We start from the raw sequence: 27171 nt of genomic DNA on the forward strand, positions 1-27171 counted from the left end.
GTTTTAGGAATTTTGGGATTCTTTTTCTCGAATGGTCAGGTGCACGTCATTCCGCAACCCGATGTAATGGCACAAGCCCATGAAACTGGTTTCACATCCAGGCCTGTGTGCTTCATCATTGCACGTACATGAACATGAGCACAGTCATGCTATGCGAATAAGAAAGGACGGACCAAATCAACGAATTACATTATACATCGAGCAGAGGGACGTTTTAGAAATATTTAAGCATGGCTAAAACTCACACTCAAATTCCCAGCTGCGTGCAGCATACAACGCATCACCAGGTCAGTCAGAGGATGTGTGCTACTGCGCAGTCATCAATGAGGTTAAGCATACCGGTATATACCGTATGTGCATTGGCATCTAAGCATGACTTTAACTCGCACTTAAGTCTTTGTGGAACCCCCCCCTTCAGTCAACCTGCCTTACCTTTGGATGTCACTTTTTCATGGGTTATCAGCTTATCTCAAAAGATCTTTGATTTCCCATTGGTTCCTGTTCTGTATGAGGTTAACCTGTTAACTGCCAAACTCTGTAATTCCTGTAGGGTTAGTACAGGGACCATCTGGTTCATGTAGGGAAGAGATTAAACAGATATTATGACTCATTGCTGATGATCTCTCTCTCTCTACCTCAAAGAAGGAAAAAAAAAAGAAAAAGAAAAAAAAATGCAATTCTGGAGTTCCCTTCACTGTTTCCACTTCTGCATGAATACGTCTTGGATAGAGAACACACCATTCCTGTCATCCACAATAACAATAACTACCCGATATGTTATTACCACATGAAACAAAAATTCTGGAAACGAGCAGGTTTTTCTACTACTATTCATATGAATCACATCTTGTTCTAAACCAAATATCATTTTGGGGAGAGGTCATACTAGGACATTTAAAGGGCAAAATTTCTCAACTCTACATATTTTTCTTATTTGGATCGTGTTCTATTCTTTTACAACTGATACTGTACTTTGCTGTAATACTAAGATGAAAACTTTCATTCAAGTGAATTATCTATTTATCAGAATATTCTTTTGGTGGTGTATGATGAACCATCTATAGAGAAAAAAACAAATCTTGAGATCATAAATTCTCCCTCTAATCCATAAATAAGTGAACACACTATCATATACCTCCCTGGCAGTTTGAATTCATTGTAAACCTTGTAAAGAAAATGAAGCAAAGAATCGAGACCCCTCTGTAGAAATACAAACAAATCATCAGGTTCAAGACATCAATCCTCTTCTTCATCTCTAATTTCAAATACCTTGATATCACTTTATCTTGGGATCATTGATATCATCATTACATGTGGGGCTCACCGTAAAAAAGTAGTGATTGATTTCATATCAATTGCAAATTCATTTCAACTGAAGAAACATCAGTTGAGATCAACTCAAAATCATGACTCATTAGAATCAATTGCAACTTGATGGCATCAACATGTAAATGGTCAGTTATACCAAGATCATATTTTCAAAATGAAATTTGTGTATTAAACAAAAGCTCATGGAAGATAGGCCACGACGCCCCCTTTAGTTTCCTCTGCGGTTGATATTATCTGCCTCTCCTTTAGTGATGGTGGACTTTGACCAGCCTTTCCTCATGGTGGAATTCCTTGCATTCTTGAGGTTTGATGGAAGCTAACAAGGTCGGTTGACAATCCCCTTCTGCGGTTTCACAGGAGAGGTAGACTCGGCTCGTCAAGGTAGGCTCAGCGAGGGTCAGAGCTGTCTTCCACACGTGGGCTCCAGGATGACTTGATAGTGCTGTCGAAGTACCTGAAAGATACAAGCCAACATTCTTTCACATTATTCAAATTGAAAATAAATTGTAGCTGAATTGCTTTTTAGTCATTCAATGTAAATAAGATTAATTATGTTGTAGCTACACCAATTAAACTGACAGAGATCCGACAGATGGTATCGCATTTGGAATAATGCAATAGCTTTTGGTCAGTTTGGAATGGGTTTCATGCACTTAAATATGCATGCAATCAAAATTATGCTTGGGGGTATATAAAACGTCCAAGAGCATAAGGACTAGGCCCTGGGGTTCAGACCCCATCACAGCACTTGTGTCCCTTGGCAAGGCATTTATTTACATATGCCAATCTCCATACAGGTATAAAATGGAAGCCCATGGGCCGATTGCATGAAAGGGTCTTTGCAAGGACCGTCTTTCGTGTCGCCCATCTTTTATGATGCGCCATGTGAAACGCATTTTAAATAAATCATCTGCAAACATATTTCATTGTCCGTTAAAATAAGCAAAATATTTGTTTATAAAATGATATATCATGAAATTGTATAAAATTTGATTTAAAAGCAAGCCCTAACGAATCTTATTTTTTGTCATAAATTTCAGAAACACCCCGCTTATAAGCGTATCATAAAAGATGGGCGACACGAAAGACGGTCCTTGGAAAGACCATTTCGTGCAATCGGCCCCAGGATTCCTTGAGTGCTTAACCGTCTGATCAGGGTAGCTGTGCTAAAGCTGGGGTACAGTTAATTGTATGCAGCGATTAGAAACATTATATTACGCGCTAAGAAATGTTGCAAATTGTATGAGAAATTTTGAATGATGAATAATTATGTAAGCGCCAAGCAGTTTTAAAAGAGCACCCATTTCAGAAAAGATCATGTGATCTCAATGTGCATGGGTTCGAGTCCCACGCATGCCGCAAGAAGTTTTAAATAAACTGATGCTGGCGTTGTCACCGCTGTATTCAGTACAGGTGTGAATGCAGTTACAAAATACTCTGTCCATCGGAAAGGATACCAATGATGGTCCAATATATACAACATTCATAACCTATGCAGATTAAAATCATAAACAGTATAAAAAAAGAGAGAAAGGCAATTGCATGCCCAAAGTACAACTGCAAAAATATTGAGAATTGAAGTAGGCAGTGTAACTCAAGAAGAAGGAATATTAATTTGTATCAATAATACAACTTCCTTCCTGTCAATATTCAAAGTCAATTTTTAAGGAAGTTGATAAAAACAGAAGAAATGCATGTTGAGTGAATGATGGTATGCAGTTGTATTTTCACACATAAATTGGCTGTGATATGTGGATATTTTAATAAAACCTTAAAACCTTATACAAGACAACCACAGTAAAAGAGGCACAAAGGAATGTGATTTATCCCAAAAACTCAATAACAAAAGAAACCATTGAAATACTTCCTACATTGTTCTATATTGAAATTCAAGCTAGATGTAGAACCAGTATCAAGAATTTAACAAATGCACTCTACCCCCTTTAGGAGAAGTTCAACCTGTATTTTTGTGGAAAAATAAGAAAAACATGAAGGTTTGGCAAAATATCAACAAAGAATAACAGAATTATGTAGGGGAAGGCGGGGTAAGTTGAGCATAGGGGCAAGTTGAGCCACCAGCCCCAGGCCAATAATGAATGAGTCAGACATTGTGGTGGTGTCATGTATTGATGACCCATAGCATAACCCCTAACCCCACCACATTGTTTTCAACTTTGAAACAAAAAGTAGTTTTTTAGAGGGAAAAACATGAATTTCAGCCAAAAAAGTAAAAAAGAGTGTGAAATAGATAAGTGCTTTATAAACACACACGTCTTTGAATATAATAAAGATATTATAACAACATTATTAGTCCAGGTATGGATCTTCATTCTTGTCATAGTCATTTATATGATGGATGCATAATAAATGCGTGGATACAAAATTATCGCACTAAGTTCGGACTGGGGTAAGTTGAGCCAAACAGCATGGGGCAAGTTGAGCCATGGTAATTCCTATGGTAATATATCTTAAAAAACAAACAAACCATAAAAATCGATTGAAATGCTGGCTGAAAGGAGCAAATTTACATGACTGCCCTTTTCCTTTTAAAGGATGTTAGTATTTATAGAGAATTAGCAAGTGAAAAGACTTTAAACAAAAAATTTACATGCTGGTTCTCCCCTCATACATTTTGTACATAGTTTTTGTGGCTCAACTTACCCCAGAAGGTGGCTCAAACTTACCCCATATATGGGGCAAGTTGAGCCATTTGACATCGTTTTTTTCAAAGGTCACGATGACTTTCAGTGTGGGGATAGAAAGTTATATATAGGTGGAAAATATTTCAGAAGAATTAAATTTCAAGGCAAGGTACTTATTTCGACAAGATTATTAATCATATCAATTCTAACATGCAAAAAGCAAAAACTGTCACAACTTACCCCGCCTTCCCCTATATGTTTTTTTTTCATCAAAAGTTTTTATTTTGTGACGCAGCTCCCCAAAAAATGTGTGATATGAATTCCATGACAGCCACTTTCTAAGAAAATAGAAAAGATTTCTCAAAGTTTGCATGTCTGGTACAATATATAATAAGCCATATGATTTTATACACACTTCTCTGAAAGGTCAACTCCACCTATGAAAAAATGTTGATTTTAATCAATGGAGAAATATCAAACGACCATAATGCTAAAAATCTAATCAAAATCTGATGTAAAATAAGACAGTAATTATATTCCCCTTATTTCACAGAACATTTACATGCACAACTCAGTGACATGCAAATGAGACTGTCAATGATGTTCCCCCACGATTTATTTTTTTTATTAATAGTTTGAATTATACAATATTTCAATTTATCAATAATGACCGAATTGAATGAACAAAAAAATGTTCTTCAAATCAAATTTTTGTTGGGGTGGACTTTAACAACCTACAAAGAGAATCATGACTGTTGTATTCTTTTGATTTCTACCAAACTTTCATTATTAACATTTGTCTATGATTTAGAACCCACATGATGTATGCATGCAGGGGTTCTTTTCAGATAATTCCATGTCAGAGCGACTTTTCCTTTAATATAGGCTTGCAGGGCTATATATTTAGGGCCTATATGACAGTGTTATTTGCCTCAAGGAAGGACTGGCTTAATTGTGAAAATCTGAACCAGTGAAATACAAGCTCGAAGTTGACCAGCATCAAATCAGACAAAATTTTAATAGATCTCTGAATGCAGAGGCATAAGCCTTCATTCAGAAGTATCCATTAAGTACATTATACATGTACAAGAGTGCATGTGCATGGTCTGGAGCAGACACGCCCACTATATCATGGGTCAAGGAAAGGTCACTTATGAAGGACTGAAGGATCAAGGATTGGAAGGAGAATTAAACAAAAGACATGTTGCTGAGTTGAGATGTGTGTTGATAACAAAGAGGTTCACTAGATGATATGAATACTTTTCCCTGTGGTGATACCTAGGTACTACAATTACCATGCAAGTTCTTGGTGAAACTTCTTTGGTCAGGAGTACAGCTGCAGTGAACTTTGCACTTACATGTATGTGTGGCCACTGGTTTAAAAAGTCCCCTAAATAAGTTCTTTTTATTGGGTAAATATCTACTAACCATCTATATTTGAACATGTTTCCTTGTGAAATGGATCCTGAAGATCACTACTATACATGTACGGTACATCTCATGAGGGATTTTTTTTTTTTAAGTTGAATTCATTTTTTAATAGGTGAATTCATATCACTGCATGGCTCATGTAAGCCTACATGTATCACAGTACACAAATGCATGCATCACCCATGAATAGACCAATCAACATGAAAGCCAGCAGGTACTTGACCTTTGACCTCAGTGCTACATGTACATGTAGAAACATCCCTCATTGCTGCTGTAAATGTTATACAAAGCATCAGACTTTGACTTTGATGTGCAATGATCCATGGATTTGGAAAATGTTGAAATTAGCAAATAGAGACATGAACCTATTTAAATTAAAATGTAAATAACATGGTATAGCCTACTTTGTAGGCAATGATTTTCTGCTTTTTATTTATTATTACATAAAGCGTACCAACTAGATAATTAACGCCTCACAAAATTACCATTTCCTCCAACCTGAATGTATAACATCTTTGTTTTCAAGATCCCCATAGGTACAATTCTTGAGTATATCAGTGAAATTTTATTTCCATGAACGAATTTGATAAGGATAGGGCTCTCTCCTATCCTATATATATCTCAATTTCAATTTGCATGTCGAGTGTCTTAATTGCCTTAGAGAAATGTCAGAATAAACATTCTTTGAAGCGTGCATCAGCATTTCATTACTATTAGTCTATATTAATTTGTCCTCTGGACCTCGGTCTTCTCGAAAGTATGATAAATGAGATGGTTATATGTATAAACCTAGTTAATATACACCTGCTTTTCCAAATTCCATGCAGTTATAAAATGGCCTTCAGTTTTAGTATTTCATGAAGGAGTGTACAGAGAACTACACTGGCTATTTACCGCCAATTTATTTTTCTTTTTCAGAAAATGAATATGAAATCATGTATGGTACATATACGTACTTCAAAGACTTACATGTAACATTCTGTACACAAGAGGATATGTTTTTAACCATTCAAAATGGCATCTAAGAGGGTGGGATTGATCACATTCAAATGTAATGACTCATCTTAAATTCCCTGAACAAGCTTTCAGTCAGCAGCAAGCCTCCATTATTACACATACATTGTACCATGAGCGTGAGTTCCTCACAATGCACACACTGCAGAAACTCACCGTACAGTGCATTATTGTGCAGTGTGTTGTGTGGGTTGACAGTACACATATGTCTTTTTCACTTTGTACTCAAGGTTAGATTTCTTCACTCCCTGCATGCACAGTGGGCCCTTTAGAATCTGGCAGCCATATTGGATTGGGTTGTAATAAAATAAAGTGACACAGAAACATCAACTGATGTCTTGCACACAGATCTACATGTATTTCTCATGCATTTATTGCAGTTTACTGTATTCACAAGTTTGTAGAATATGCATTCTCATCTCACCTACTTACAGCATAAAGAGTTATCGGAACATGAAGCCCAAATAAGGATATAATTCCAAAATAGAGATGCAGAATTCTATCTGTTTCCTTTTGCAATCTACATTGTAATTCATCCCATTAGTCATCCTTGCTGTGAAACCCTTAGCTGCACTAATAAAGAAAACTAAAAAGCATTTCATTGTCAAGATTTCAAAGAATTATTGCTACTTATATAAACTGATGAAATAAAGCTAAATTACAGGAAACATATGTGTACTGTAGTGTGTTATAGATTTTTCGGAAACAACACGGAGTTCCTGGTTGGAAAAGCATATCAAACCATTTTCTTCAATTCTAAATGAGTTGAAATATATGCTCTCTTGCTTGATATAGGCCTATAGCTCCCTCAAACAGCATGAAGCCTGGAAACAATATGCCTAGTACATAGGCTGACATGTTAATAGAAAACATTTCCCTCGGCTAAAGTATATGCATTATGCTGAATATGTTGACCAGGGGCCAGGCATTCTGTATTGGTATGTGATTGCTCAGTATTCATAAATCTGCTGTGACCTTTCGTGGCATTTTAACATCCAAATAGAGATAAATTGAGGCAATACTTTAGATGATCTTTCAATGTGAATTACTGCTGACAGAGAATACTACACTATTTCCTCCCCCCCCCTCCATTCTTTCCTAAAATGTAGAATCTACGAGGACATCAAATGTAGACATTTGTGATTGTTTCAATTATTAACATAACAACGTTAATGTATGCCATGCCCATGTGTGTGGCACAAACAATATGATGTCCATTTCCTGGAACATCTGTTGTACTATTTCCACTAAAAGATACAATTTCTGAGAACAAGTCAAATCTCATAAATGCATCTTCAAAGGATATAGTATGAATGAAAAAAATATCACGTATGATATGGTGGTTGGTGGTGATTTTTTACCTGATTTCTAAGAAAGCAAGAATGCTTGTAAGCAAGCAACCAGAGGACCGACGGCTTAAGGTCCTCTCCGAAGGACCTGGTACTGAGGATTAATGCCTTACCAAAGGGCACTAGCGCACCAAATGGGAATCGAACCCGGGTCACCGGTATACGAATCCCCCGCTCTACCGACTGAGCTATCGCGCCTCCTTCGGTTATATTTTCTGGGTGACACCTCTTGTATTTACGCTAAAAAGTATTATTTAAATGGATCGGCTTGCAAGAAATTAGAGTTTGGGAAGTTGCTGCGGATAAAGGTATGTATATCAACTTTTTCCAACTAACAGAACTTAGTACAATGAATGAATTGATGTTTTTCCAACTGATCAGAAAGTTTGGAGTCACATACATGTATGTATATGTAGGGCTGCCCTGGTTCCACGACATTTGCTCCGGCGACAATTACTCCACTCTAATTTCCACACAATGATCAAATAACCAACTTCAACCCTGGGTTTCACCCTTTACCCTACCCTAAACCAAACACTTAACCTAACATGAAACTCTAACCCTATATCGTAGACAAAATTAAGCCCACAGCAACTGTCAGGAGCAACTGTATGTCATCCGATATAGAATACAAAAAGATTTGTTTGCTAATCATGTTTTAAGACATTCACAATCAAACAAAATGTGCAAACTGGATAAAAATATCCCTATGGAGATATCTAAATGGACAAAATTCCTGGTTTCCTAGCCATTTTTCAAAGGACTATGATGAAGTATAAAACTGCAAGTTGCTCAGATCACTGCAATTATACATGTACATGTACCTGTATTAACATTATTGGGTTAATGCCATTATCATTATCTTGGGTATACAAAGGATAAAGACACAAAGTGTTAAAGTGTCAAGAGTAGTGTAATGTGTAGACACTCAACAGCCAATCTTGACAAGGTCTACGGGTCTTTGTTCTCTTTGTTCATGTTTAAAGCAAGGATTGCTGCACCCTTCTACAAAGAGAAATAAAGGATGACTTGGCACCAGACAAAGGAACAAGCCCTATTGGATCAAGCATATTGTCCTCTTTAATCAATGCTATTCACCTGTATACATGTGGATCCTTACAATAATCTGGTTGTGTTGCCAAAATATCTCTGGGAAAAAAACCATGTTGCCCCTATAACTCTCCTGAATTCTGCATGCCAATTTTCATGAAAAATTCAACTTTACAATGTCTGTAGTCTATTACATCAAGGAAATAGAAATCAGACCATCATAATCTTGATTGATACTACAATATCTCACAGATATATGTATACATGTACATGAAATGTACAGTGTACACTGTGCCACCACAGAGATTGTTGGAAACTGAAAATACAACTTTTCAGTCAAAATGCAAAAGAGTGAGGAAGGAAAAATCACAAGTTCTACCTCAACTTTGAGCTCAAATATGGCTTCCAAATCCATAACTGCTTACATTGGAATTATAAATCCTTTTCTAAGATAAGTGCTACATTGACTTAACAAAGATGAAATTGAGTCATTAAAAGCTTTATTCATGTCCCTTTATGAACAGTTAAAATTGGTTTGCAATACTGGCACATTGCCTGTTTAACAAATAAAATATGCATCAACGGACATTGTTATATGCCAAATCTTTGTTACATTTACAACTTTTTTCCCAGGAATATAAGCTACAATGTAATGTGTTTCAGTATGTCAATGGAGAAACACAAAACAGTGCACAGAGATCAACATATTTTCTTTTCCGCAATTTCTAGCCCTTTCTCATAACGCTACCAAAGAGACAAAGGGACATGACTGAGAGAGTGAACATACACCACAGGGAATACTCCCAAGTAGTTCTTTGTGACATGAGAGATAATCTTTGCTTGGTTGGCAATGCAGGTCATTGACACTGGGGTCAAAGTTCAAAGTGGATATTGAGGGTGTGGGGTTCCTATACTTGACATTTGGCTCAATGCCAAATACACAAGTTATTTGTCTCTGAAGATTCAATCTCTATCATGTATGCCTAATACTATTTCTCTTCTTCTTTCTCTCTCTCTCTCTTTCTTCAAGATCTTCCAGCCTCCAAAGTTCTAGATATCTCTATCTTTATGTACTTCTTCTCTCAATATGGCACATCTCCATCAATTTTATGATGAAAATAAAACACAAATACATGTTCAGCATTTCATCATGCACTATAAAATTCATTCTGAGGGATGGGTAATAATTCTCTCAGGAGGCATGTTGATGTTTTAATTGCTTTTGTAGGAGGATTATGCACGTACTGTTGTTTCTTCTCTAAAAAAAGAGAGATGTCTTCAACCTATTTGAAGTAATTGAAGCTATAGCTTTCTTAATACTTGATACAAACAGTCAAGGAGGGAGATTATCAAACTTAGGTAATTCTTCAAATTAAACACTGCCATCATAATTTTGTCTTGCATTCTCTCTAATACACAGTAAACACAAGTATATGGGCATTGGGGTCTGCCCCTACATGCAGCCATAGAGAAGTGCTGAATCATGCAGTTTAATTGACAAAGATGAAATATTTATACTATGGGTTATATTGGGTAGGCTACCAATAATCTTAAATTGTCCCTTGGACATAAGTTATATTCAGATTTAAAGCAATTGTGGGATTTGGAGTGGTGGCAAGGACCCTATCTGGTTCAATATACAAATTCAAATAAAATGAGATCTGTTCAAAATGTTCAAATTTTTCACCTTTTTATACAAAGGAGCCTATTTCATTCTAACCTATAGTTTAGCCAAGTTTTAAAAAAAAGTCTCTCTTCCATATTATGTTGCAGGAATCCTTGGTCAATATTGTTGTTAGAACATTAAAATCTTTATAATGTTCAAGCAGATACACGAAGATGCAAAATTCTGATAGCACATATCATGATTAACTTTTGCAGACAATGACTGACTGAGACAACACAATTGGTTTTATAAATCTTCTAGACCTCAGTATTAATTTTCCTTCAACTGCAGTGCTTACACTTTTGTAGAACAAAGCCCAATTTGATTCAGTTTTTTCTTTTTGGCTCACAATTGGCATTCTTTCATGGTGTATTTGCATTCGCTATTAAAGCAAGAACATTACAATCATCGTAAATTTGCGCTATATGGTATACATGTATGTATGAGCCAACTTCAATATCACTGACTCAAGGATTGCTCATGTAGTGCAACCTTTATCACATATCTACTGATGTATTCCAACTGCTTTTCAAAAAAGGAATAACTGCATTGCCACCTCTTCCTATTCCCCCTTCCTGAAATGCTGATTTACTTTTTCTCCTTCTAAGATTTCAACTAGTGTCCTTCATGTAGCTATGCAATACATGTGCAATACACACACATGTAGATAACAAGCACTGAGCATGCCAGTAATTATTGAAGCAAGAATCTATTTCCTGATGTAGAGGTCTACTCCATCTGTTAGCGATCTATGAAAATAACTTGTGGTCAAGCACATCAGTGGTTTCAAGGGAAATTTCGAGAAGTGATTGGACAATAGGTGGTTTCAAACCGCCTCGATCATAAGAATCCCCATTAAATTATGAGGACTCTTTTAGGCTAAAAAATACCAATTAATTGTTCTTGCATTCACACCGCCCCGAAACATACCCTACGGGATAAATTCCTAAAGTTAGGAGCATGCGCAGTATGGTCTGATAAGCAGGCAAGGCGCGAGATTCAAAACCACTAGCTCAGCAGCCACCCACGGCACCCCACCCAACTATACGCTTGGCTAAAAGTTCCCGTAAATTGCTTTCACATTGCCAAAATACCTGCAACCTTGGAAAAATCTCCATGAAAGTTCTCGTAATTTTTTATAGATACAGATAGCAGCGAAGACTTTGTGGGACAAGGAGTGACCATTAATAAATCATCACAGTGTTGTGGCAATTCTTGAAATCAGAGGGTTGTGTTCAAATTCCTACATGGCACTAAAAGATTTTACAAGATGACAATCAACAATTCGCTACTCTCGACCCAGACCTTGGTACCCGGAGAGTACAAAAGTAAAATTATTATGCCTCTTAGAGCCTGGACGTTCATATTCTGATATTGTTGTCCAATACGATTCGAGATTCAAGAACAGTTCATTATGTTCAATTGGCCCCATCATGTAATAGTGTCAAAGGTACACACTGGTACACAGGGGTTTTATATTGTGCATGTATGGTGTTATATAACTCAATGGCATGCAAGGCATCAAGTGCAATTACTGCACTGTAATGTTTTTTTCTCTCCTTACTTCAAGAGTGAATGCTCTATACATGTACATGTATGTATCTTAAGCCTCTAATTCAGAGCTGCTGACCTACATGAATGGAAAAGCAAAATCTGTGTTCTCCATCTCCAATATTTGTAGTTTAATGTTTTTCCATAAAAACTTGTATGATGTCAAAGAACTATATTTTTTTTGTAATTTTCAATACTACCAATTTGCTCCACAAGCTACAATGTGTTCTACATGAATGATAACACAGATTCTAAATGCCGCTGCTGAAACTTCCAGAGAGGTTTACTATGAACGTTTGCTATAAAGAGCACATGTACGCTAAAGAAAATACTCCAATCAAGTGAGTGCCCAATCCAGCTCTCTCTTATTCAGCAGACAATGCATAGTAATATGTATACGTTTATTCTGAGGAAAGCTCTTTCATCCCTCTTTGCAGACGACAGTCCCTGTAAAAGACTCTTCTCTCACTTCTAAATTATATCTGTAAGTCTTCAGCATGTTTTAAAGCAATGTTTCTAAATCATAAAATTCAAAGTGATTTTACCTCCCTGGGATGTCTCCTAGTCATAGATCAAAATAAAACTATTTTTGAATAATAATGACAATACAGGGTATTCATCTTGCGCACATATCCACCTTGTTAGGTGCTCAAGGCGATCCTATATTACCCGGCTAAGCTAGACGTTCATAGCGCACACAGCTTTTCAAGGAATTACTTCCTATCGGCACCCATTTACTTCACCTGGGTTGAGTGCAGCACATTGTGGATCAGTTTCTTGCTGAAGGAAATTACGCCATGGCTGGGATTCGAACCAATGACCCTCTGTTTCAAAGTCCGAAGACTAATTCACTGGGCCACAACGCTCCAAGAAGGCACGAGCGCCGCAAGATGGAGAGATAGGCACTCCCTAGATGCGCAGAAGGGGGCATGGGCAGGCCCAGGTGTAAAATATAGATAGCAGCAGTCAGAAGAGCAATAAAACAAAATACAATATAAATGAATAGCGCAGGTGACAGGTTTTTTTTTAATATTTTAAAAAATATTTCCATGAATAACAGGTATAGGGATAATGGGGTATTCAAACCCTGAAATCTATCTCATTTCGAATTCAATATAATTTTGTTTTTAAATAAGTTATCGGAATTCTCATGTAAATAACAGGGGCACTAATCAGACCTAGACTCAAATGAGGATTTAACCAGCACTGGGTAAAATCGTGTAGAATATAGACCAGGGGGTGTTTTACAAAGATTTAAGTACATGTATGACTTAGAGTCCCTCTTGAGTGATGACGCGTACATGATAATTGATGAATACGCAGTAATGCGCATGCTAAATGAACGATCTGACCAATGCGGTCGAGCCTTGCATATCGCACACAACTAAGCATTTAAGTACGACTCTAAGTCATACTTAAATCTTTGTGAAACACCCCCTGGTGGTGTTTCACAAAGAGTTTTGTGTGACTTAAAGTCATGCTTAAATGGCGACGCGCACGTTATATTATAAGCGCAATCCCACTCATGAAGGCACAGTAGCATGCATTCTCTGAGTATGATCTACCCAATGAGGTAATGTGTTATATACTGCATGCAACTGAAATTTAAATGCAGCTCTGAGTCACACTCTTAAATCTTTGTGAAACAAACCCCGGACAATTGAAAGACTGTTTCACTCACCTGTAAAATCTAAGCAGATTTCCCTTGAGACAAGGCCATCTTGACGACGAATCAGAAGGGAGAGGAAGATGAAAGAAGAAAGTGAGTACAGGCATGGATGATGAGGATTGATCTTCAGCAACGATCTGTCTAAATTAACACTTTGGTCCGCCACTTGCTTACTGCTGAACAAAGAATGCTCCAGATGGAATTCAATATTAGTAATTATCAAGTTAGACTTTATATGACATACATTGAAATATATATGTCAGTTGATAAAATAACAAGACACAAATATGCATATGTGATACTGATAGATAATTGAATGTGAAAAGATTAGCACATTCCTATCCAAACCTCCCCCCCTTGAAAATATTAAACCTATCATCTACAAAAAAGTTTTTAAAAAATGAGTTAAATTCATATCCCTGTAAGTAACAAACAAATTATTTCATGATTAAATTCAATTTGGTCAAATGATTGTTCAATTTAGGCCAAAGTCCTAACGGTTAAGTATCAATCATTGGTTGTTTTTGTAAAAACAAAATTAACATCTGAAATACCCTGTCAATATCCGTATTTCTTTGAAAATATCTTTATTTGGTTGTTGTCTACCAGTAAATGAAAATTTCATTACATGATGTGGTACAAGATCATAATCTTGTGGTAACGACACAAGTTATGTGTATTATATTTTTAAGCATAAAATAAAAAAATACATTTCAAGAAAATGGCAAATCCAATAATCAATTGAAATTCAAAAAAGTCAACCTTTCTGAGTCCAAAAAAAAGATAACATCTTCATGTATTTTTCTTTTATTAAATTAAACCAAAATAGAGACAAATTGAGGGGTTGGAATGTAAAAATAGGATATGAATTTTAAGCAACTTATGTAGAAGTTCTCTTTTTCCCATATGATTTTTATGGTTTGCAAATGGCAAACAATTATGCTTTTAGCAGTCATATAAACAAACATTTTTGACTCGGCCCTAGTTAAATCAATGCAAACAATTAAATTTATGAATGAATTCTGTGAAAATATATTACTCGCAAAACCATGACAGTTATAAATGAAGTTATAAGGTATGAAAAGCAGATTTTAATAAATAATTGCAAATATTATATAAGCTCAAATCAGATGTTAAGCAGATTAGTTAGAGATTAAATGCTTTGCTTAATTTACAATCCAGTTGGGGAAGACTTTTCTTGAGAGAGGTTGGGGGTCATTTTGAACAGGTTGAAGCCTTGCATGAAAATGAATTGAAAAAAAAATTCAATACAAGTATTTAGAATCAATTACTTCTATATCAAATGAAAAAAAAAGAACATGAATAGTTGAACAAATTCATTCTATAAGTGACTGATACAGATTATGCATATACGGCATTTTTGTTGACTAAAATGATATAACAGAGCACAAAAGAATTTTATTTCTCTGATTACATGATGATAGTGACAATACAGTTAATGAATGTACACATCACGCTAATATTGGGAATCCACATTATCATGACAGTCTGAAGGGAAAAAGGGAACGAAATCTTGCTAAGGCAAGCACATAATAGCCCACCTGTAACATGGAATTATTGGTCAAGCAAGAAAAGTTGAAGGTGGCGACTACTATAATGCAGCATGATTACACTGGCTTTAGTTCAATTATGTATGAAATCATTGCAGGGGAACCAAATTAAAAAAAAAAAAACATTGCCCTAATCCACTCACTTGGGTCCAAAGCAATGAGTTGTAAGATGTTCAGCTACATGTTAACATTTTCCCCTTATTTCTTGAACCTGCTTTCTATACAATCCTTAGCTAGCAAAGAAAAATGGTGCACATTGATAATTCATGGAAGCGATATTGCTACATCATAGCTTGTTATAATACTCAAATAGGCCAAATGTATGTACAGTACAGTGCTAAACAGTACTCCACCCCTTCCATATCCTTCCTCCTTACTGAACCCAACCCCTGTACAATGTCTACAGTACATGAACCTCCAACCTACAGTATATATCCCAGAATATTCGGCCTCAATTACCAAACCGCCTTCAACACCATCCTGAAATGGAAAATTTACCCCCCCCCCCCCCTTTCATGAAAAATCTTAAGAACTATTTATACACTGCCTTCATTACCTAAAGCCCCTACCCCATGACGTTCTTCATTCTTGACAAACCAATCCATAATATATCTATGTATAATCATTACAGTATGTGCCTCTCCCCATAAACAACAGGTTCAGACTTATCTAAGGAACACCTCTCCCACCACTTAACAATGAGTTTCATGTATGACTGAATCCTTCCCATTCCCCATGAAATATTGTCTGACATTATTTTCATTTGTCTTTATTCCATATGCAAACATCCATCAATCTTCATTACTCTTAACAATGACAGCCTCCCCCCCCCCCAACAATCATCATAAAAAATATCCAATACATGTAGGAAGCGGTTCACATCCAAAGTTGTAACAAGTCTCACTGCAATACGAAGCATGTTTGATTACTAGCTAGCACTGTCAAGCTATGCATCTCACTGAGATCACAGGGTTCTTTCAGTCAGCCAGCCTCCAGGTACTTCCTGTTCATCAGAAATCAAAGAGCCTGAAAATCATATACATGTCTATAGCCAGGAAAACACAGAGCCAAACTGCAACTTTACCGTACATGTACTGTACGATACTATGAAGTGTTTTGTTAACAAACAACATTTTGTGCATAAATTTGAATGATTAATTCAAATCCAAGTATTCTATCTTCGTCTGCATACCGGAATGGAGTCTATGCTGTAATTGTAAAGAAAATGCATGCCAAACATTGGTGTGGTTGACTGCTAAGATCAGATGGGGATATATGTAACCGTAATGGTCCTCGCCACCCCAATTCCTCAACATCTATAACTACCCAGTCCTGTTATGTACAGTTAAAGGGTATTATAAAATAGGTGTATTATTTCAAGCATCGCGATTAGCCAATACGCATCACATGACATCCAACATTTTTGGTGCACTGCACGGCAATGCAAAAGGTGTGCAATGAAAATTGTCATTGCACGCTCAAGCAAACCAGTGCGGTAGAAGTCCCGGGAGAAGTCCAACAAAACTGTACTGTAACTTTTTAAGAATTTGTTTCTGTGTTGCTGTTTTATAAAACAAATAATGCACTTGCTCTGTCGTGAGTAAAAGTAAATGCAGAGAAAGCTCGGTTTCTTCAGATGGTGCACACTGGGCACTTGCTGCCAGCGCCTCATGCAGTGCAGCACCTACATGTATCTAACGAAACCTTGTGTGCTCTGCATTTCGACTAATGCACTCGGCTGCATCCATTATTTGTATACATTTACAGTTTTACACATATACTGCCAACTGACCAAAGTCAAGCACAGGAGTCAATTACTATAAAAATTGAGTAAAAAAGGACAAAATAAACAATGGCCAGTGAATAATTATTTGCAGTAATGACAAATGAAAAGATCCAAGACTTAACATGTATGTGAACTTGAAAAGTATGGTTTTTACATGCTCACTCAGTCAAATTCACAAACACATGTACATCCATGTACTTCACATATGAATTCCATGTAGACAGGGCACCAGAATGACTTCACGCTCACCAACAAGATCTATGAAACAGTGATGAGAAATGACCTTTGACCCCAAATTCATGTTCATGAGTCCTATCCAGTAAAGTAGTCTCTTGACAAGTATAGCATGTAGACCTAAATGAAGTGTAAGATGTCTTCATAGTTAGGCCTATATTGAAAATACCATCACAACTACATTATGTTAAATGTTTAATGGTAGGCCTACATTATTATTCAAGGTCACTATTTCTACTCTTGTTTTGCTAGACATAATTTCCTTCCATATTCATAACAGATTCAAATAAATAACTGTGAGAAAACTGTGAATTACCAACTCTGAAATGTTCCATATTCCTCCATGGGAGTGGAATTTGATCTTACATAGCCTTTGACCTATTAAAAGAAAAGAGCTATCTTGCCACTTTTTTAACTATTAAGACAGCGAACAACTTTAAAGATGAGGTTAGAGTCAATGACCAATCTAATGTAGACTTTATGGAAAATTTGAATACAAGATCTAATTTGACCAACCCATCTCTCCCCCCCAAAAAAAGAAGTTATACATTGCCTATTATCACCCGAGCGTGCAAAATCTGAGCTGGTCATTTACAAAACCGTATTGCCCTACATTTTCTGAATATCGGGAAGGGTAGGTATATTACTAAATAGGTTCATTATTGCGGATTGAAATAATCGCTAGAGGGTATTCATTTGTCTCGCAATCTACTATGGTCAACAAGGAAATTCGTGATCACTCTCGCAAAAAGTGTTCACTGGCTTTCTAGGAAATTCGTGATCACACTCGCAAAAAGTGTTCACTAGCTTACAAGTTCACGAGCTTTCGAGTGCCGCTGCAACTCTTTATCAAGTGACACGGATTGTCCGATATCGTACTCTATTTATACTAACCTCCAAGACCGTACGCACAAACGCGAGAACAATAGGTGGGCACTGATCCGTTGTGTGATTGGTCAGGAGTTATGCAAATAAGCCGGGGGTATATGCAAATACGCCGTGGGTCGGCAATATGCAAATGAGACCAAAATTGGTAGGTATATTGTTTGTATTTTCCTCGGTCTCAATGCGCGTATTTACTTTGCATGCAGAGACGATGCAAAATATACCTTTGTATTTTCCCTGGTCTCACATGCGGGCATTTTAGGATGCGTATAAAGAGATACGCTTCATAAGGATCCACACACCAACAATATACTTCATAATAAAGACAACGCTGGATCCGAGCGCTTGCAAGTATGTCATAATGGTTAAGTGCAGAGCCTAGACCGACACAATAGAACTCTATTTTTAAAAGAAATATCACCATTATCATGATTTTTGCTCTAGATATCTGATTTGGATGATAATAAAAATATTGACTAGCTCTTCTTTCGGAGAACATCAAATATATTGCCCTTAAATGACCCATATTGCCCTCGTCTAAAGACTCGGGCCAATATGATTCATTTGCTGGCAATATATTTGATGTTCCCCTCAAGGCCAGTCAATATTATATAATCATTGCCCATCTATTGTCACATTAGAAAAAATAAGTTAAAAAAAATTACCAGTACTGATCAAGATGAGGTAAAAATGAGTTATCAACTTTAATCACCCTAATTTGATATTTCAACAACAACCATCCCACCCCCCTCTTGAAAAAATCATTCAAAACATGATCTGCATTTCAAATGCACATTTTGATTCGAAAATAATATATCAAAGTTCCTGTTGTCTAATCCAAGGGCACTGTATGTTGATCATCCGTTACCCTATTTTGCTTTTTTTGTCTATGCAAGAATTATTGTGTGCCGACTCTTATGGTAATTCTAAATGTAAATGCTCTGAAAAGAGGATACAGGAGAGATTGCGCTATCGTCAGGTTACAATAAGGACAATGGATGCAAATTCAGAAGAAAACTACCAGTGACAGCGCATTAAATACCCCCCCCCCTCCCCCGCCTATAGCTCACATTTAACCTTTGATATTAGAATGTTTTTTCCACAGTAAACTCATGGCATTCTCTTTTATACTTGTTTAGTACCATCTATTTAAGTTTTCACAGAAAAAAGTCATTAAAGGCAACTTCATATCATCTAAATAATCCCCCACCAAAAAAAAAAAAAGATGAGAGGAACAGCTAAAGGGAGATCGTAGTTTAATGCTTGAACGATAAAACTTTCTTTTTGTCAATGTTAATTGACAATTTTTCTTAAAGAAGGTAGTGAAGTGATAACCAACAAAAACGTATGAGTACGGATAAATTTAAGGTGAAAATGTTGTGTGTCGTACGGGACTCAGAATTGTCCCGTATGACTGAAACACTTTCACTCCTAATTCATCAATGAAAAACATATTTTGGTTGGTTCAGTAGTTTATTATCACAAAACAACTTGAAGTTCTTGTTTGTTTGGACAACAGGTTGAAAAGTGTTGTGAAAAAGGCTGATTTTTCTAGCACGGAATCGCCCAAAACAGATAGGGCCAAGAATTTTTTACTAATTCAGCAAATTTGTGTTCAATAAATTTTTTCAAAATTCAAAATCATAATCTTCCTTTATATTTTGAAAATTCATTCCATTTTTTTTTCTAGGTGGACTTCCGATATGGAGCAAATACATGTATCTCAAGAATACATTATTCAGCATGATGTAAAAAGGGTATTAGTCTGACACAGGATGTGAGTCAGACACAAGGTCTAAGATAGAATAAATATCCAGTAGCTCAAGTTCCTATGGGTACAGAGTTCTCTTTAATGCTACACTGTATGTTGTCTGTGTGTGTGTGTTTTGAGTTTTGTCAGATGTGTATCAATCAAATATGATTATTCACGTCTGGGACCGACCTTTAACGTCACCATCACGTGACCAGGGCTTGAACCCCGAACCTCTGTATCAATTTGTAACTTCCCCACAGCTTGGATTACAGGTGCACACCCAGTGTCTCATGTAATTACTTCCAATATAGACCTCATTCATTATTTATTATATCATGTATGTAAATGTCATGGTTAAACTAAATTGTATGGTACATCTGATAACGTTTGCACCCTAATATAAACTACCCAAAATCATTGTGGACAGACAGTGGAATTTGATTCCTCATAAATTTTGGATTAATACAAAAAAAAAGAACATATATACAAAAGTTTCCTGCGAACACAACCACATCACATGAGAGTTCATAATGCTACCTGTATGTACATGTATGGACCATTCTGGTGTGGACTATAAGATGCCCAGCCGAAACACGCACAAATATGAAGACGTTGAGAGAAAAACACTTGTAAGCTATCAAAATAATTATAATGGCATATTTACCCAGGGGAGCCACTATAGTTCTGAAAACTGTTCTCCCAGTGGGCCCTGCTACTATTATTACCCGGCTTAGCTGGGCTGCCTAGGCACTCAAGCATTCAAGGAATTTCTTCCCATCGAGTACACATTCACCTCACCTGGGCTGAGTGCAGCACAATGAAGGTAAATTTCTTGCTGAAGAAAACATGACATGGATTGGATTTGGACCCATGTTCATCAGATTGAAAGACCAAAGTTATAACCACTAGACCACAACACGTCATCCCCACCAATGTCAAATATTAAATGCAGAGCAAATGTAGATGAGTACAGCCAACACAAGATGATAATGAAATTAGATGCCAGTGCGTTGGACTTTTTTAACAATCAGATCATATACCAATAAATATCCACATTATGTCAAGATTTTTCTTTCTATCAACATATCAACTCCCAGAACTTATGAGTACTAAACCCAAAGGGGGAAACAATGATGTCTTACCTTAATACTGCACATCAAGACCAGCCCTACATGTATATCAATCAGATCATTATTGATACTTCACAAACTGTTTTCTACACAAAGAGCTGAAATCTTACAGGATTGATGCTCACCAAGTCTGCACAATAAGGTTGGATGACACCCTTGGAGATATGTTGCTAACAGCTCTTTGACTATTAATAACATGTTATCTTAGAAGTGTCCTGGATGAGAGACTACCAAAGAAAAAATACTCTGCATAAAAAAATCTGGAATAGGTAAATTTGCTAACATCTATGTAAACAGAAGAGCTTGAAAGTATAAAAGTTATGATCCCTCAAATTTAGAAAGCAACTACCTGCCACAATTTTGTGTCATATTACAGAAATGGTAGAAAAAGAAAATGTCATGATAATGTGGATTCCACTGGAAAAAAAGAGCAATGATGCAGGATTAGCAGATGAATCTACAGTGACTCACCTTGGGTTAGGATTTGTTAAGTGGAGTTTCAAACATAGTATGAAGTTCTCGTACTTCACTGGACAGTGCCTCTGCAGCTTTGGTTGCCTGAGTGATAGCCTCCTTGTACAGCCCCTTCCTCTTCTTGTCATAGTACTTCTTGAACTCCCCCAGGAATGGTGGAAGCGTGGTGAGTGGCATGAAGGAGATAGAACGTGATGCAAACCAAGTGATCTGAGCCTCCTGCAGAGTGATGCTACCTTCGTTGCTTCGTGTCACGATGATCTGGACGATGCGACCTGGCCACCAAGGGAATCCTCTTATTTTCCCCCAGATGATGTCACCTACACACACTGTCCTGCCACAAGGCATGATGCTCTTTGTCACATTCTTCTTGTGGATGTTGGGTTTCACCTCCTCTATTTTCTTGGAAGCTTCCTTCGATGAAGCATCAGAGTCGAACTCACATTCTGAATTGTTGTTGTTGATAGAGCCATTCTGCTTTCCTTTCTTACTCCCTCTTCTTGAACCCCTACTAGTATGAGATGAACAATCACTGGCTGTATCACTGATATCAAATGGTGGCAAGATATTAGGGGCAGAAGGCAGTTTCTCTTTCTCCTGTGGACTGTTCACTGACCGATACCCATTAAGTAATGGTATCGGCTTGACAGTGACATTTGCAACCAGTTTGTTTCCTCCGTTCACTATCTTTGGTGACCCCGGGAGAGGGCCATAAGTTCTTACAGGTAACTTTTCTGTAGGAATTGTGTAAGTTCCTTTGGACTTTACAATCCTTATTTTGTCATGCTGGGTTTTCACTGGTGAATTATGCAACCCATTCGCCAACGGTCTCTTCGTTAGGGAGTCAATTTTATGCTTACCAAGTGAAGATAGTGGTGATAATGGAACAGTTAGTACTCTGTTCTTGCTCTTAGATCCTATCCCTTGAGAGGTAGCACTTTGCTTGAAATTGTTTGTGCGAGGTGGTATCCTCACAATTAATCTTTGTCCTTTCCCAGGTGTTGCATAAGATATCTTTATCGCAGGGCTGGTTTTCTTGATAGACTTGTTTTCTGACTTTGCTGGAGTACTCAACGGACGGGAACTTGATGCCCCTGCATTTGTTTTACCCACATTAGTTCCACCATTTGTTGTGACTCTCGCGTCAGGCCTGGGCTTTTTACGGACAACATCTCCTGAAGAATCTGCTTTCCGCTTTTTAAGACTACTCTTGTCAGTTCTGTTTCTTGTCGCAGTCTTTGCTTTAACTGACTGACAAGTTCCTTTGCAGTTGCTGCAAAGCAACTGCCGAGGCCGCAACCGAAACTGTCTGGACCTTCCATGAGCGATTGTCTTTTGTTTGATTTCTGGTGTCTTTTCTTTCTTACCAAACAGAAGTGGTCTTGCGGGTGGCAATGGCATATTCTGGAAGTAGGATTGTCTAAAGCTCAAGGCTGAATCCTCTACTTTTGTAGCAGTGTCCCCTGTCCCTGGATCTTCTTTTGGTAGGATGACAGCTGTGTCCATGACCTGCACCCCAAATTCCTTATTCAAACGTGAACCAAGGTTGGTTGTATCCGGCACACCTACAGGACATGCTCTAAAGAGCATAAAATAACAAAGAATTATAATTTAGTATATTCTTGCCTACAGAATTAAATATCTTTCAAAATGTGAATCCCTAAAAACGGTTTCAATTGTTGGAAATACCTGGATATCCGCTCTATTTCATTCAATCGGGCATATTTCATCTTGGCCTACATCTATATATGTGTACTTTTCTACAGACCAAAGTTGTCATTAAATAAATGGAGGAGAAAATAAACTTTAGACAGATGATGTTACAACTAGGCTGTTTTATACTAACTTCAAAAAGTAATACTAATACTGTAGGTCCCCACAAGGTGATAATTGGACTGAAAAATTACAATTAGACTAAATTTTTCTCAGATATATACCAAGGACAAATTCCAATTGAAACCCATTGAATTTTCAATTGGTTTCAATTTGAATTCAATTGGTATCAATGTATGTATACTATTATATGGTCAATTGGTCTCAACTGGGCCAACTGGCCCCATTAGAATTTGCAATGTGGGGACCAATTGAATCCCCATTAGATTTTCAATTGGTTTCAATTTGGATTTAATTGGTATCAATGGGTTTCAGTAGGTCCAATGGGTCCAAATTAGATACCAGTCGAGTTCCTGTTGTAGGGTCAATTGGACTCAATTGGGCAAACTAGACCCATTAGAATTTAATGGGGGACCAATTAATATCCAATGGGGCCAATTGGTCCCAATGTGTCTTCAATTGGTCGCCGATGGAATTAAAATGGGACCCTGCAAATGTCCAATTAGTTTCTAACTCGTTTTAATTGGAACCACTGGGCCACTTGGTCCCCGAATTGGTTTAGTTGGGACCAATACCCAATTGGGTTCAACTGAGACAAATAGCCAATTGGTTTCAATTGGGACAACTAACCTATTGGTTTCCATTAGTAATCAATTGGGATCATGTGATACAATTTTGTTTTTGCAATGTACTTTTTAATCATTTTCCAGTGATACATTAGTTTAAGAAACAAGAATGAGTATTACAAACAAATACCCATAAATGAAAAATGGCTCAATTGCAAGAGATCAAAAGTTTATATGGAGAACACTATTACCATAACCAAACCACACCAAATAAGAAAATATCTGCCCTTCACCAGATGGAAGAAAAATTTGCACAATATCTCTGCCCTTTAAATTGATATAATGCAGACAGATGTAGTACGCTTCTGCAGCAGCATGAGCAGATATTGGTGGAATTTCCTCATTTCCTACTGAGATGATATTGTTCTACTAATTTTCCTTGTGCCAATTAGAAGTTCCCATTGCTTCCAATTGAAACCAATTGACTGCAATTCGTTTCAATTGGTGTCCAAATTGGGGACCAATTGAGACCAACTGGCTTTATTTCAAGTTGAAACCAATTGGTTCCAATTGGGACCAGTAGTCAATTAGTTTCAATGGGGACCATTTGGTTTCAATGGGTACCCATTGTTTCACTTTCCATGTACTCCAAATTGATTTCAATTGCCAATTGGTATTCAATTTGGATATTCAATGGGTAATCGATTGGAAATTTGTCCTATAGGCTACTGCCATCAAGACTCTCTTGAAAAGAGGCAAAATTTTCAGACCAAGTGGCTACAAACTTGGGAGTTGGGACTGTTTTTTTTCCTAATTTGGAGTATTTGCCCTAAAGATATTGAAATTTAGGGCCTGCACACAAGAACAAATCTTTTTTTTCACAAACTAGGTCTGAATTGATTCTAAATTTTTCTGAAGAGCACTTTTCTTGTTACGCTATCCTCCAGAAGTACAGTGTGGGTGCATTAAATAGCCAAGATCTCCAAGCTTTTCCTTTATCTGAACTTCGACAAAAAGTCAAATTTGTGATTATCCAAAGGTAAACAATAAAACACTGGATTATCAACAGCATCAGAAGACAAGAAAAGTTGAAGATTTTTCCAATGATCCAACCAGACCAGGGCTCTCAGCTTGATATCCTGTCTAAATCAGGGTAAAAAAAGAATTACAATAATCATATTCACATAACATGTATCTATCCACATATATATCTATTGAATATAGATTAAAAGCTAGATATATTGTAAACCACATTCATTAAGGATCTCAGAAACAAAGAAAAATTCTTTTGTTTTGGCTAGCCTAGCCCTAGGCCTAAATGTAATTTAATCAAAAGAGCTGGCCTTTCAATTTCATTAACCACCATAACATAATTTCTGAAGTTTCTGAACAATACCGTATTAACATGGCACTGCTTGGGTACATTTTCATGATGTGACACATAGGTCTACTTTAATACTATACGCAGATCCAGGCATAGGCCTATCAACGACAACGATCTAGACCTAGGCTAGAGTACCTCCCCTAAATTTGTTTATTATATTGTTACATTAATATTAGAGAGGTATTACTGATTATTTATGTTTTCTTGGAAAAAAAGAACATAAAAAGGCATTTCGGCCATCAATCTGAGAAAAAGACTTGATTTGGTTTGGCATGTCATTATCATAGTTCATATACACACCCCAAAAAAGTGACATGATTTTGTGATTTCATCACACACATAATTTTACAAAAACTGCAGAATATCACTTCCCCGTCACATTATTTCATCGTTCCAATTTCATAATGATGTAATTTTATCATACTTCATAAAAATTTACTTTAAAATAAGAATACTGACAACTGTAACAAATTTGACAGCACCCCTTTTCATCAACAAAACATCTGCACTTCATAATCTGTCATGTCAGACACTTCTCAATTTTCCAAATCCATAGACGTGCTTTACACTTATTTTATACTTACCCTGAATTAGTGTCAATCAGAACACCACGAAAAACTTTGCCTCCAGACTTCAGTGATACCATTAGCAGATCTGGGAGAGCTTGTTCTACTTCGACCGGCAAGACAGATCCAATTTTCGGACCGTCTTCAGCAATTTGCGAAGCCATTTTTGGCTTCTGTAATACAGCTGACATAGCCAGCTTTTCTGCGGGATACTACGGCTCTCTCGGCAGCTAGCCTAGTATTTGCGATCGCTTACGCTTCATAAACACAAACGCAGCATCGAGAACAAGGGAAAGCTGAGTGTGTCCCGCGCAAGATCAGAGAGCGCATGCGTAAATGTAATGCTCCAAACCCAATCTTGATTTCGAGAGCTGTCAATCTGAATTTTAACCCAAGATTGCACAATTTTGTATGTTGAATAGTGTAAAGCGGATGGTCAAGATATATAATTTCAAAATCACAGTTAACTTTTTCATAAGAGTCAGAAGACGAATTATTCTTAATAAAATGTAAATTTGTTTTCAATCATTGGTGCACTTTGCGATTTCTATGTTCATAGCAGCACATACAACATACCGAGTGTAGTATTATATGAAGGGATCAGCTTGGAAGTTCAGAATCTTGCAACTGGGCTCTCCATGTCGATTGGTATACAAAGGCCTATGATAGCAGCCGACATGATACAAATCGGGTACAAACTATTTGTCAGTTTGGTAAAAAAAAAATAAAAAAAGAGTTTCATGAATATTTAGATAATCAGAAACCTATCGATTTAAAACACATTTCATGTAGTTTATTTCCATGTTCAACAATTACAGTTTGTTTGGTACATTTTATTAACAAAACATATAAAAATACATCAGGTTGGAGATGGAGGAGGCTGCTTCCGAAAAGAGGAGCTTGTACATACAGTGCAGCTATAGCCTCGATCCTAATCAATATTCTTGTGATTACATAGCATATAAAAATCAAAATAACAACTTGAGCATAAACCATGAAAAAAATAGGGGGGAATTAAAAAAAAGGAAATACGAAATAGAGAGATTATAGGTCTCCAGAGTCCAGCCCCCGAAATATATACTCACAAACGGACCTCGCGTGATCAACAGCTAGATGTAAAAATGTACGTCACATGATGATGTTTGATTTAAAAAAACCCTCAAGAGTTTGAGTTATCCAAGTGGACGGATGCCACCGACCGGCAGATCGACCCCGCCCCGCCCCCCCAAAAAAAGAAAAATATGATACTCATGCACCCCACACACATTCATCATGCAGGCCTACATTT

The 27171-nt window shown here is 36.9% G+C and overlaps 1 protein-coding gene across 5 annotated transcripts; it reads right to left on the bottom strand.

Moving 5' to 3' along the window:
- Positions 1-889: 889 nt before the first annotated feature.
- Positions 890-26169, bottom strand: LOC121424913 (PWWP domain-containing protein 2A-like). Of its 5 annotated transcripts, XR_005971456.1 has the most exons (5): positions 25902-26168; positions 21532-23113; positions 21073-21287; positions 13714-13752; positions 890-1783 (listed from the first exon to the last, which is right to left on the bottom strand). XR_005971456.1 is itself a non-coding variant. In XM_041620801.1 (4 exons), the coding sequence occupies exons 1-3, from the start codon at positions 26072-26074 to the stop codon at positions 13723-13725; spliced, it is 1731 nt and encodes a 576-aa protein (XP_041476735.1). In that variant the 5' UTR covers positions 26075-26169; the 3' UTR covers positions 890-1783; positions 13714-13722. The 5 variants fall into 5 exon arrangements, 4 of the variants coding, with proteins under 4 accessions (XP_041476735.1, XP_041476732.1, XP_041476734.1 ...); XM_041620801.1 differs by lacking the exon at positions 21073-21287 and having other exon boundaries at positions 21586-23113; positions 25902-26169; XM_041620798.1 differs by lacking the exon at positions 21073-21287 and having other exon boundaries at positions 25902-26166.
- Between the last annotated feature and the right edge of the window lie 1002 nt (positions 26170-27171).

The sequence above is a fragment of the Lytechinus variegatus genome, chromosome 12 (assembly GCF_018143015.1).
Source record: "Lytechinus variegatus isolate NC3 chromosome 12, Lvar_3.0, whole genome shotgun sequence".
Lineage (NCBI taxonomy): Eukaryota > Metazoa > Echinodermata > Echinoidea > Temnopleuroida > Toxopneustidae > Lytechinus > Lytechinus variegatus.

What these genes read in the sequence shown, in the direction of transcription:
- LOC121424913 (XM_041620798.1), bottom strand. Translation starts at nt 26,074, where the DNA reads ATGTCAGCTGTATTACAGAAGCCAAAAATGGCTTCGCAAATTGCTGAA. An exon ending in CTGATTGACACTAATTCAGG is followed by an intron (nt 23,114 to 25,901) that starts GTAAGTATAAAA and finishes TATGCTCTTTAG; the next exon opens with AGCATGTCCTGTAGGTGTGC.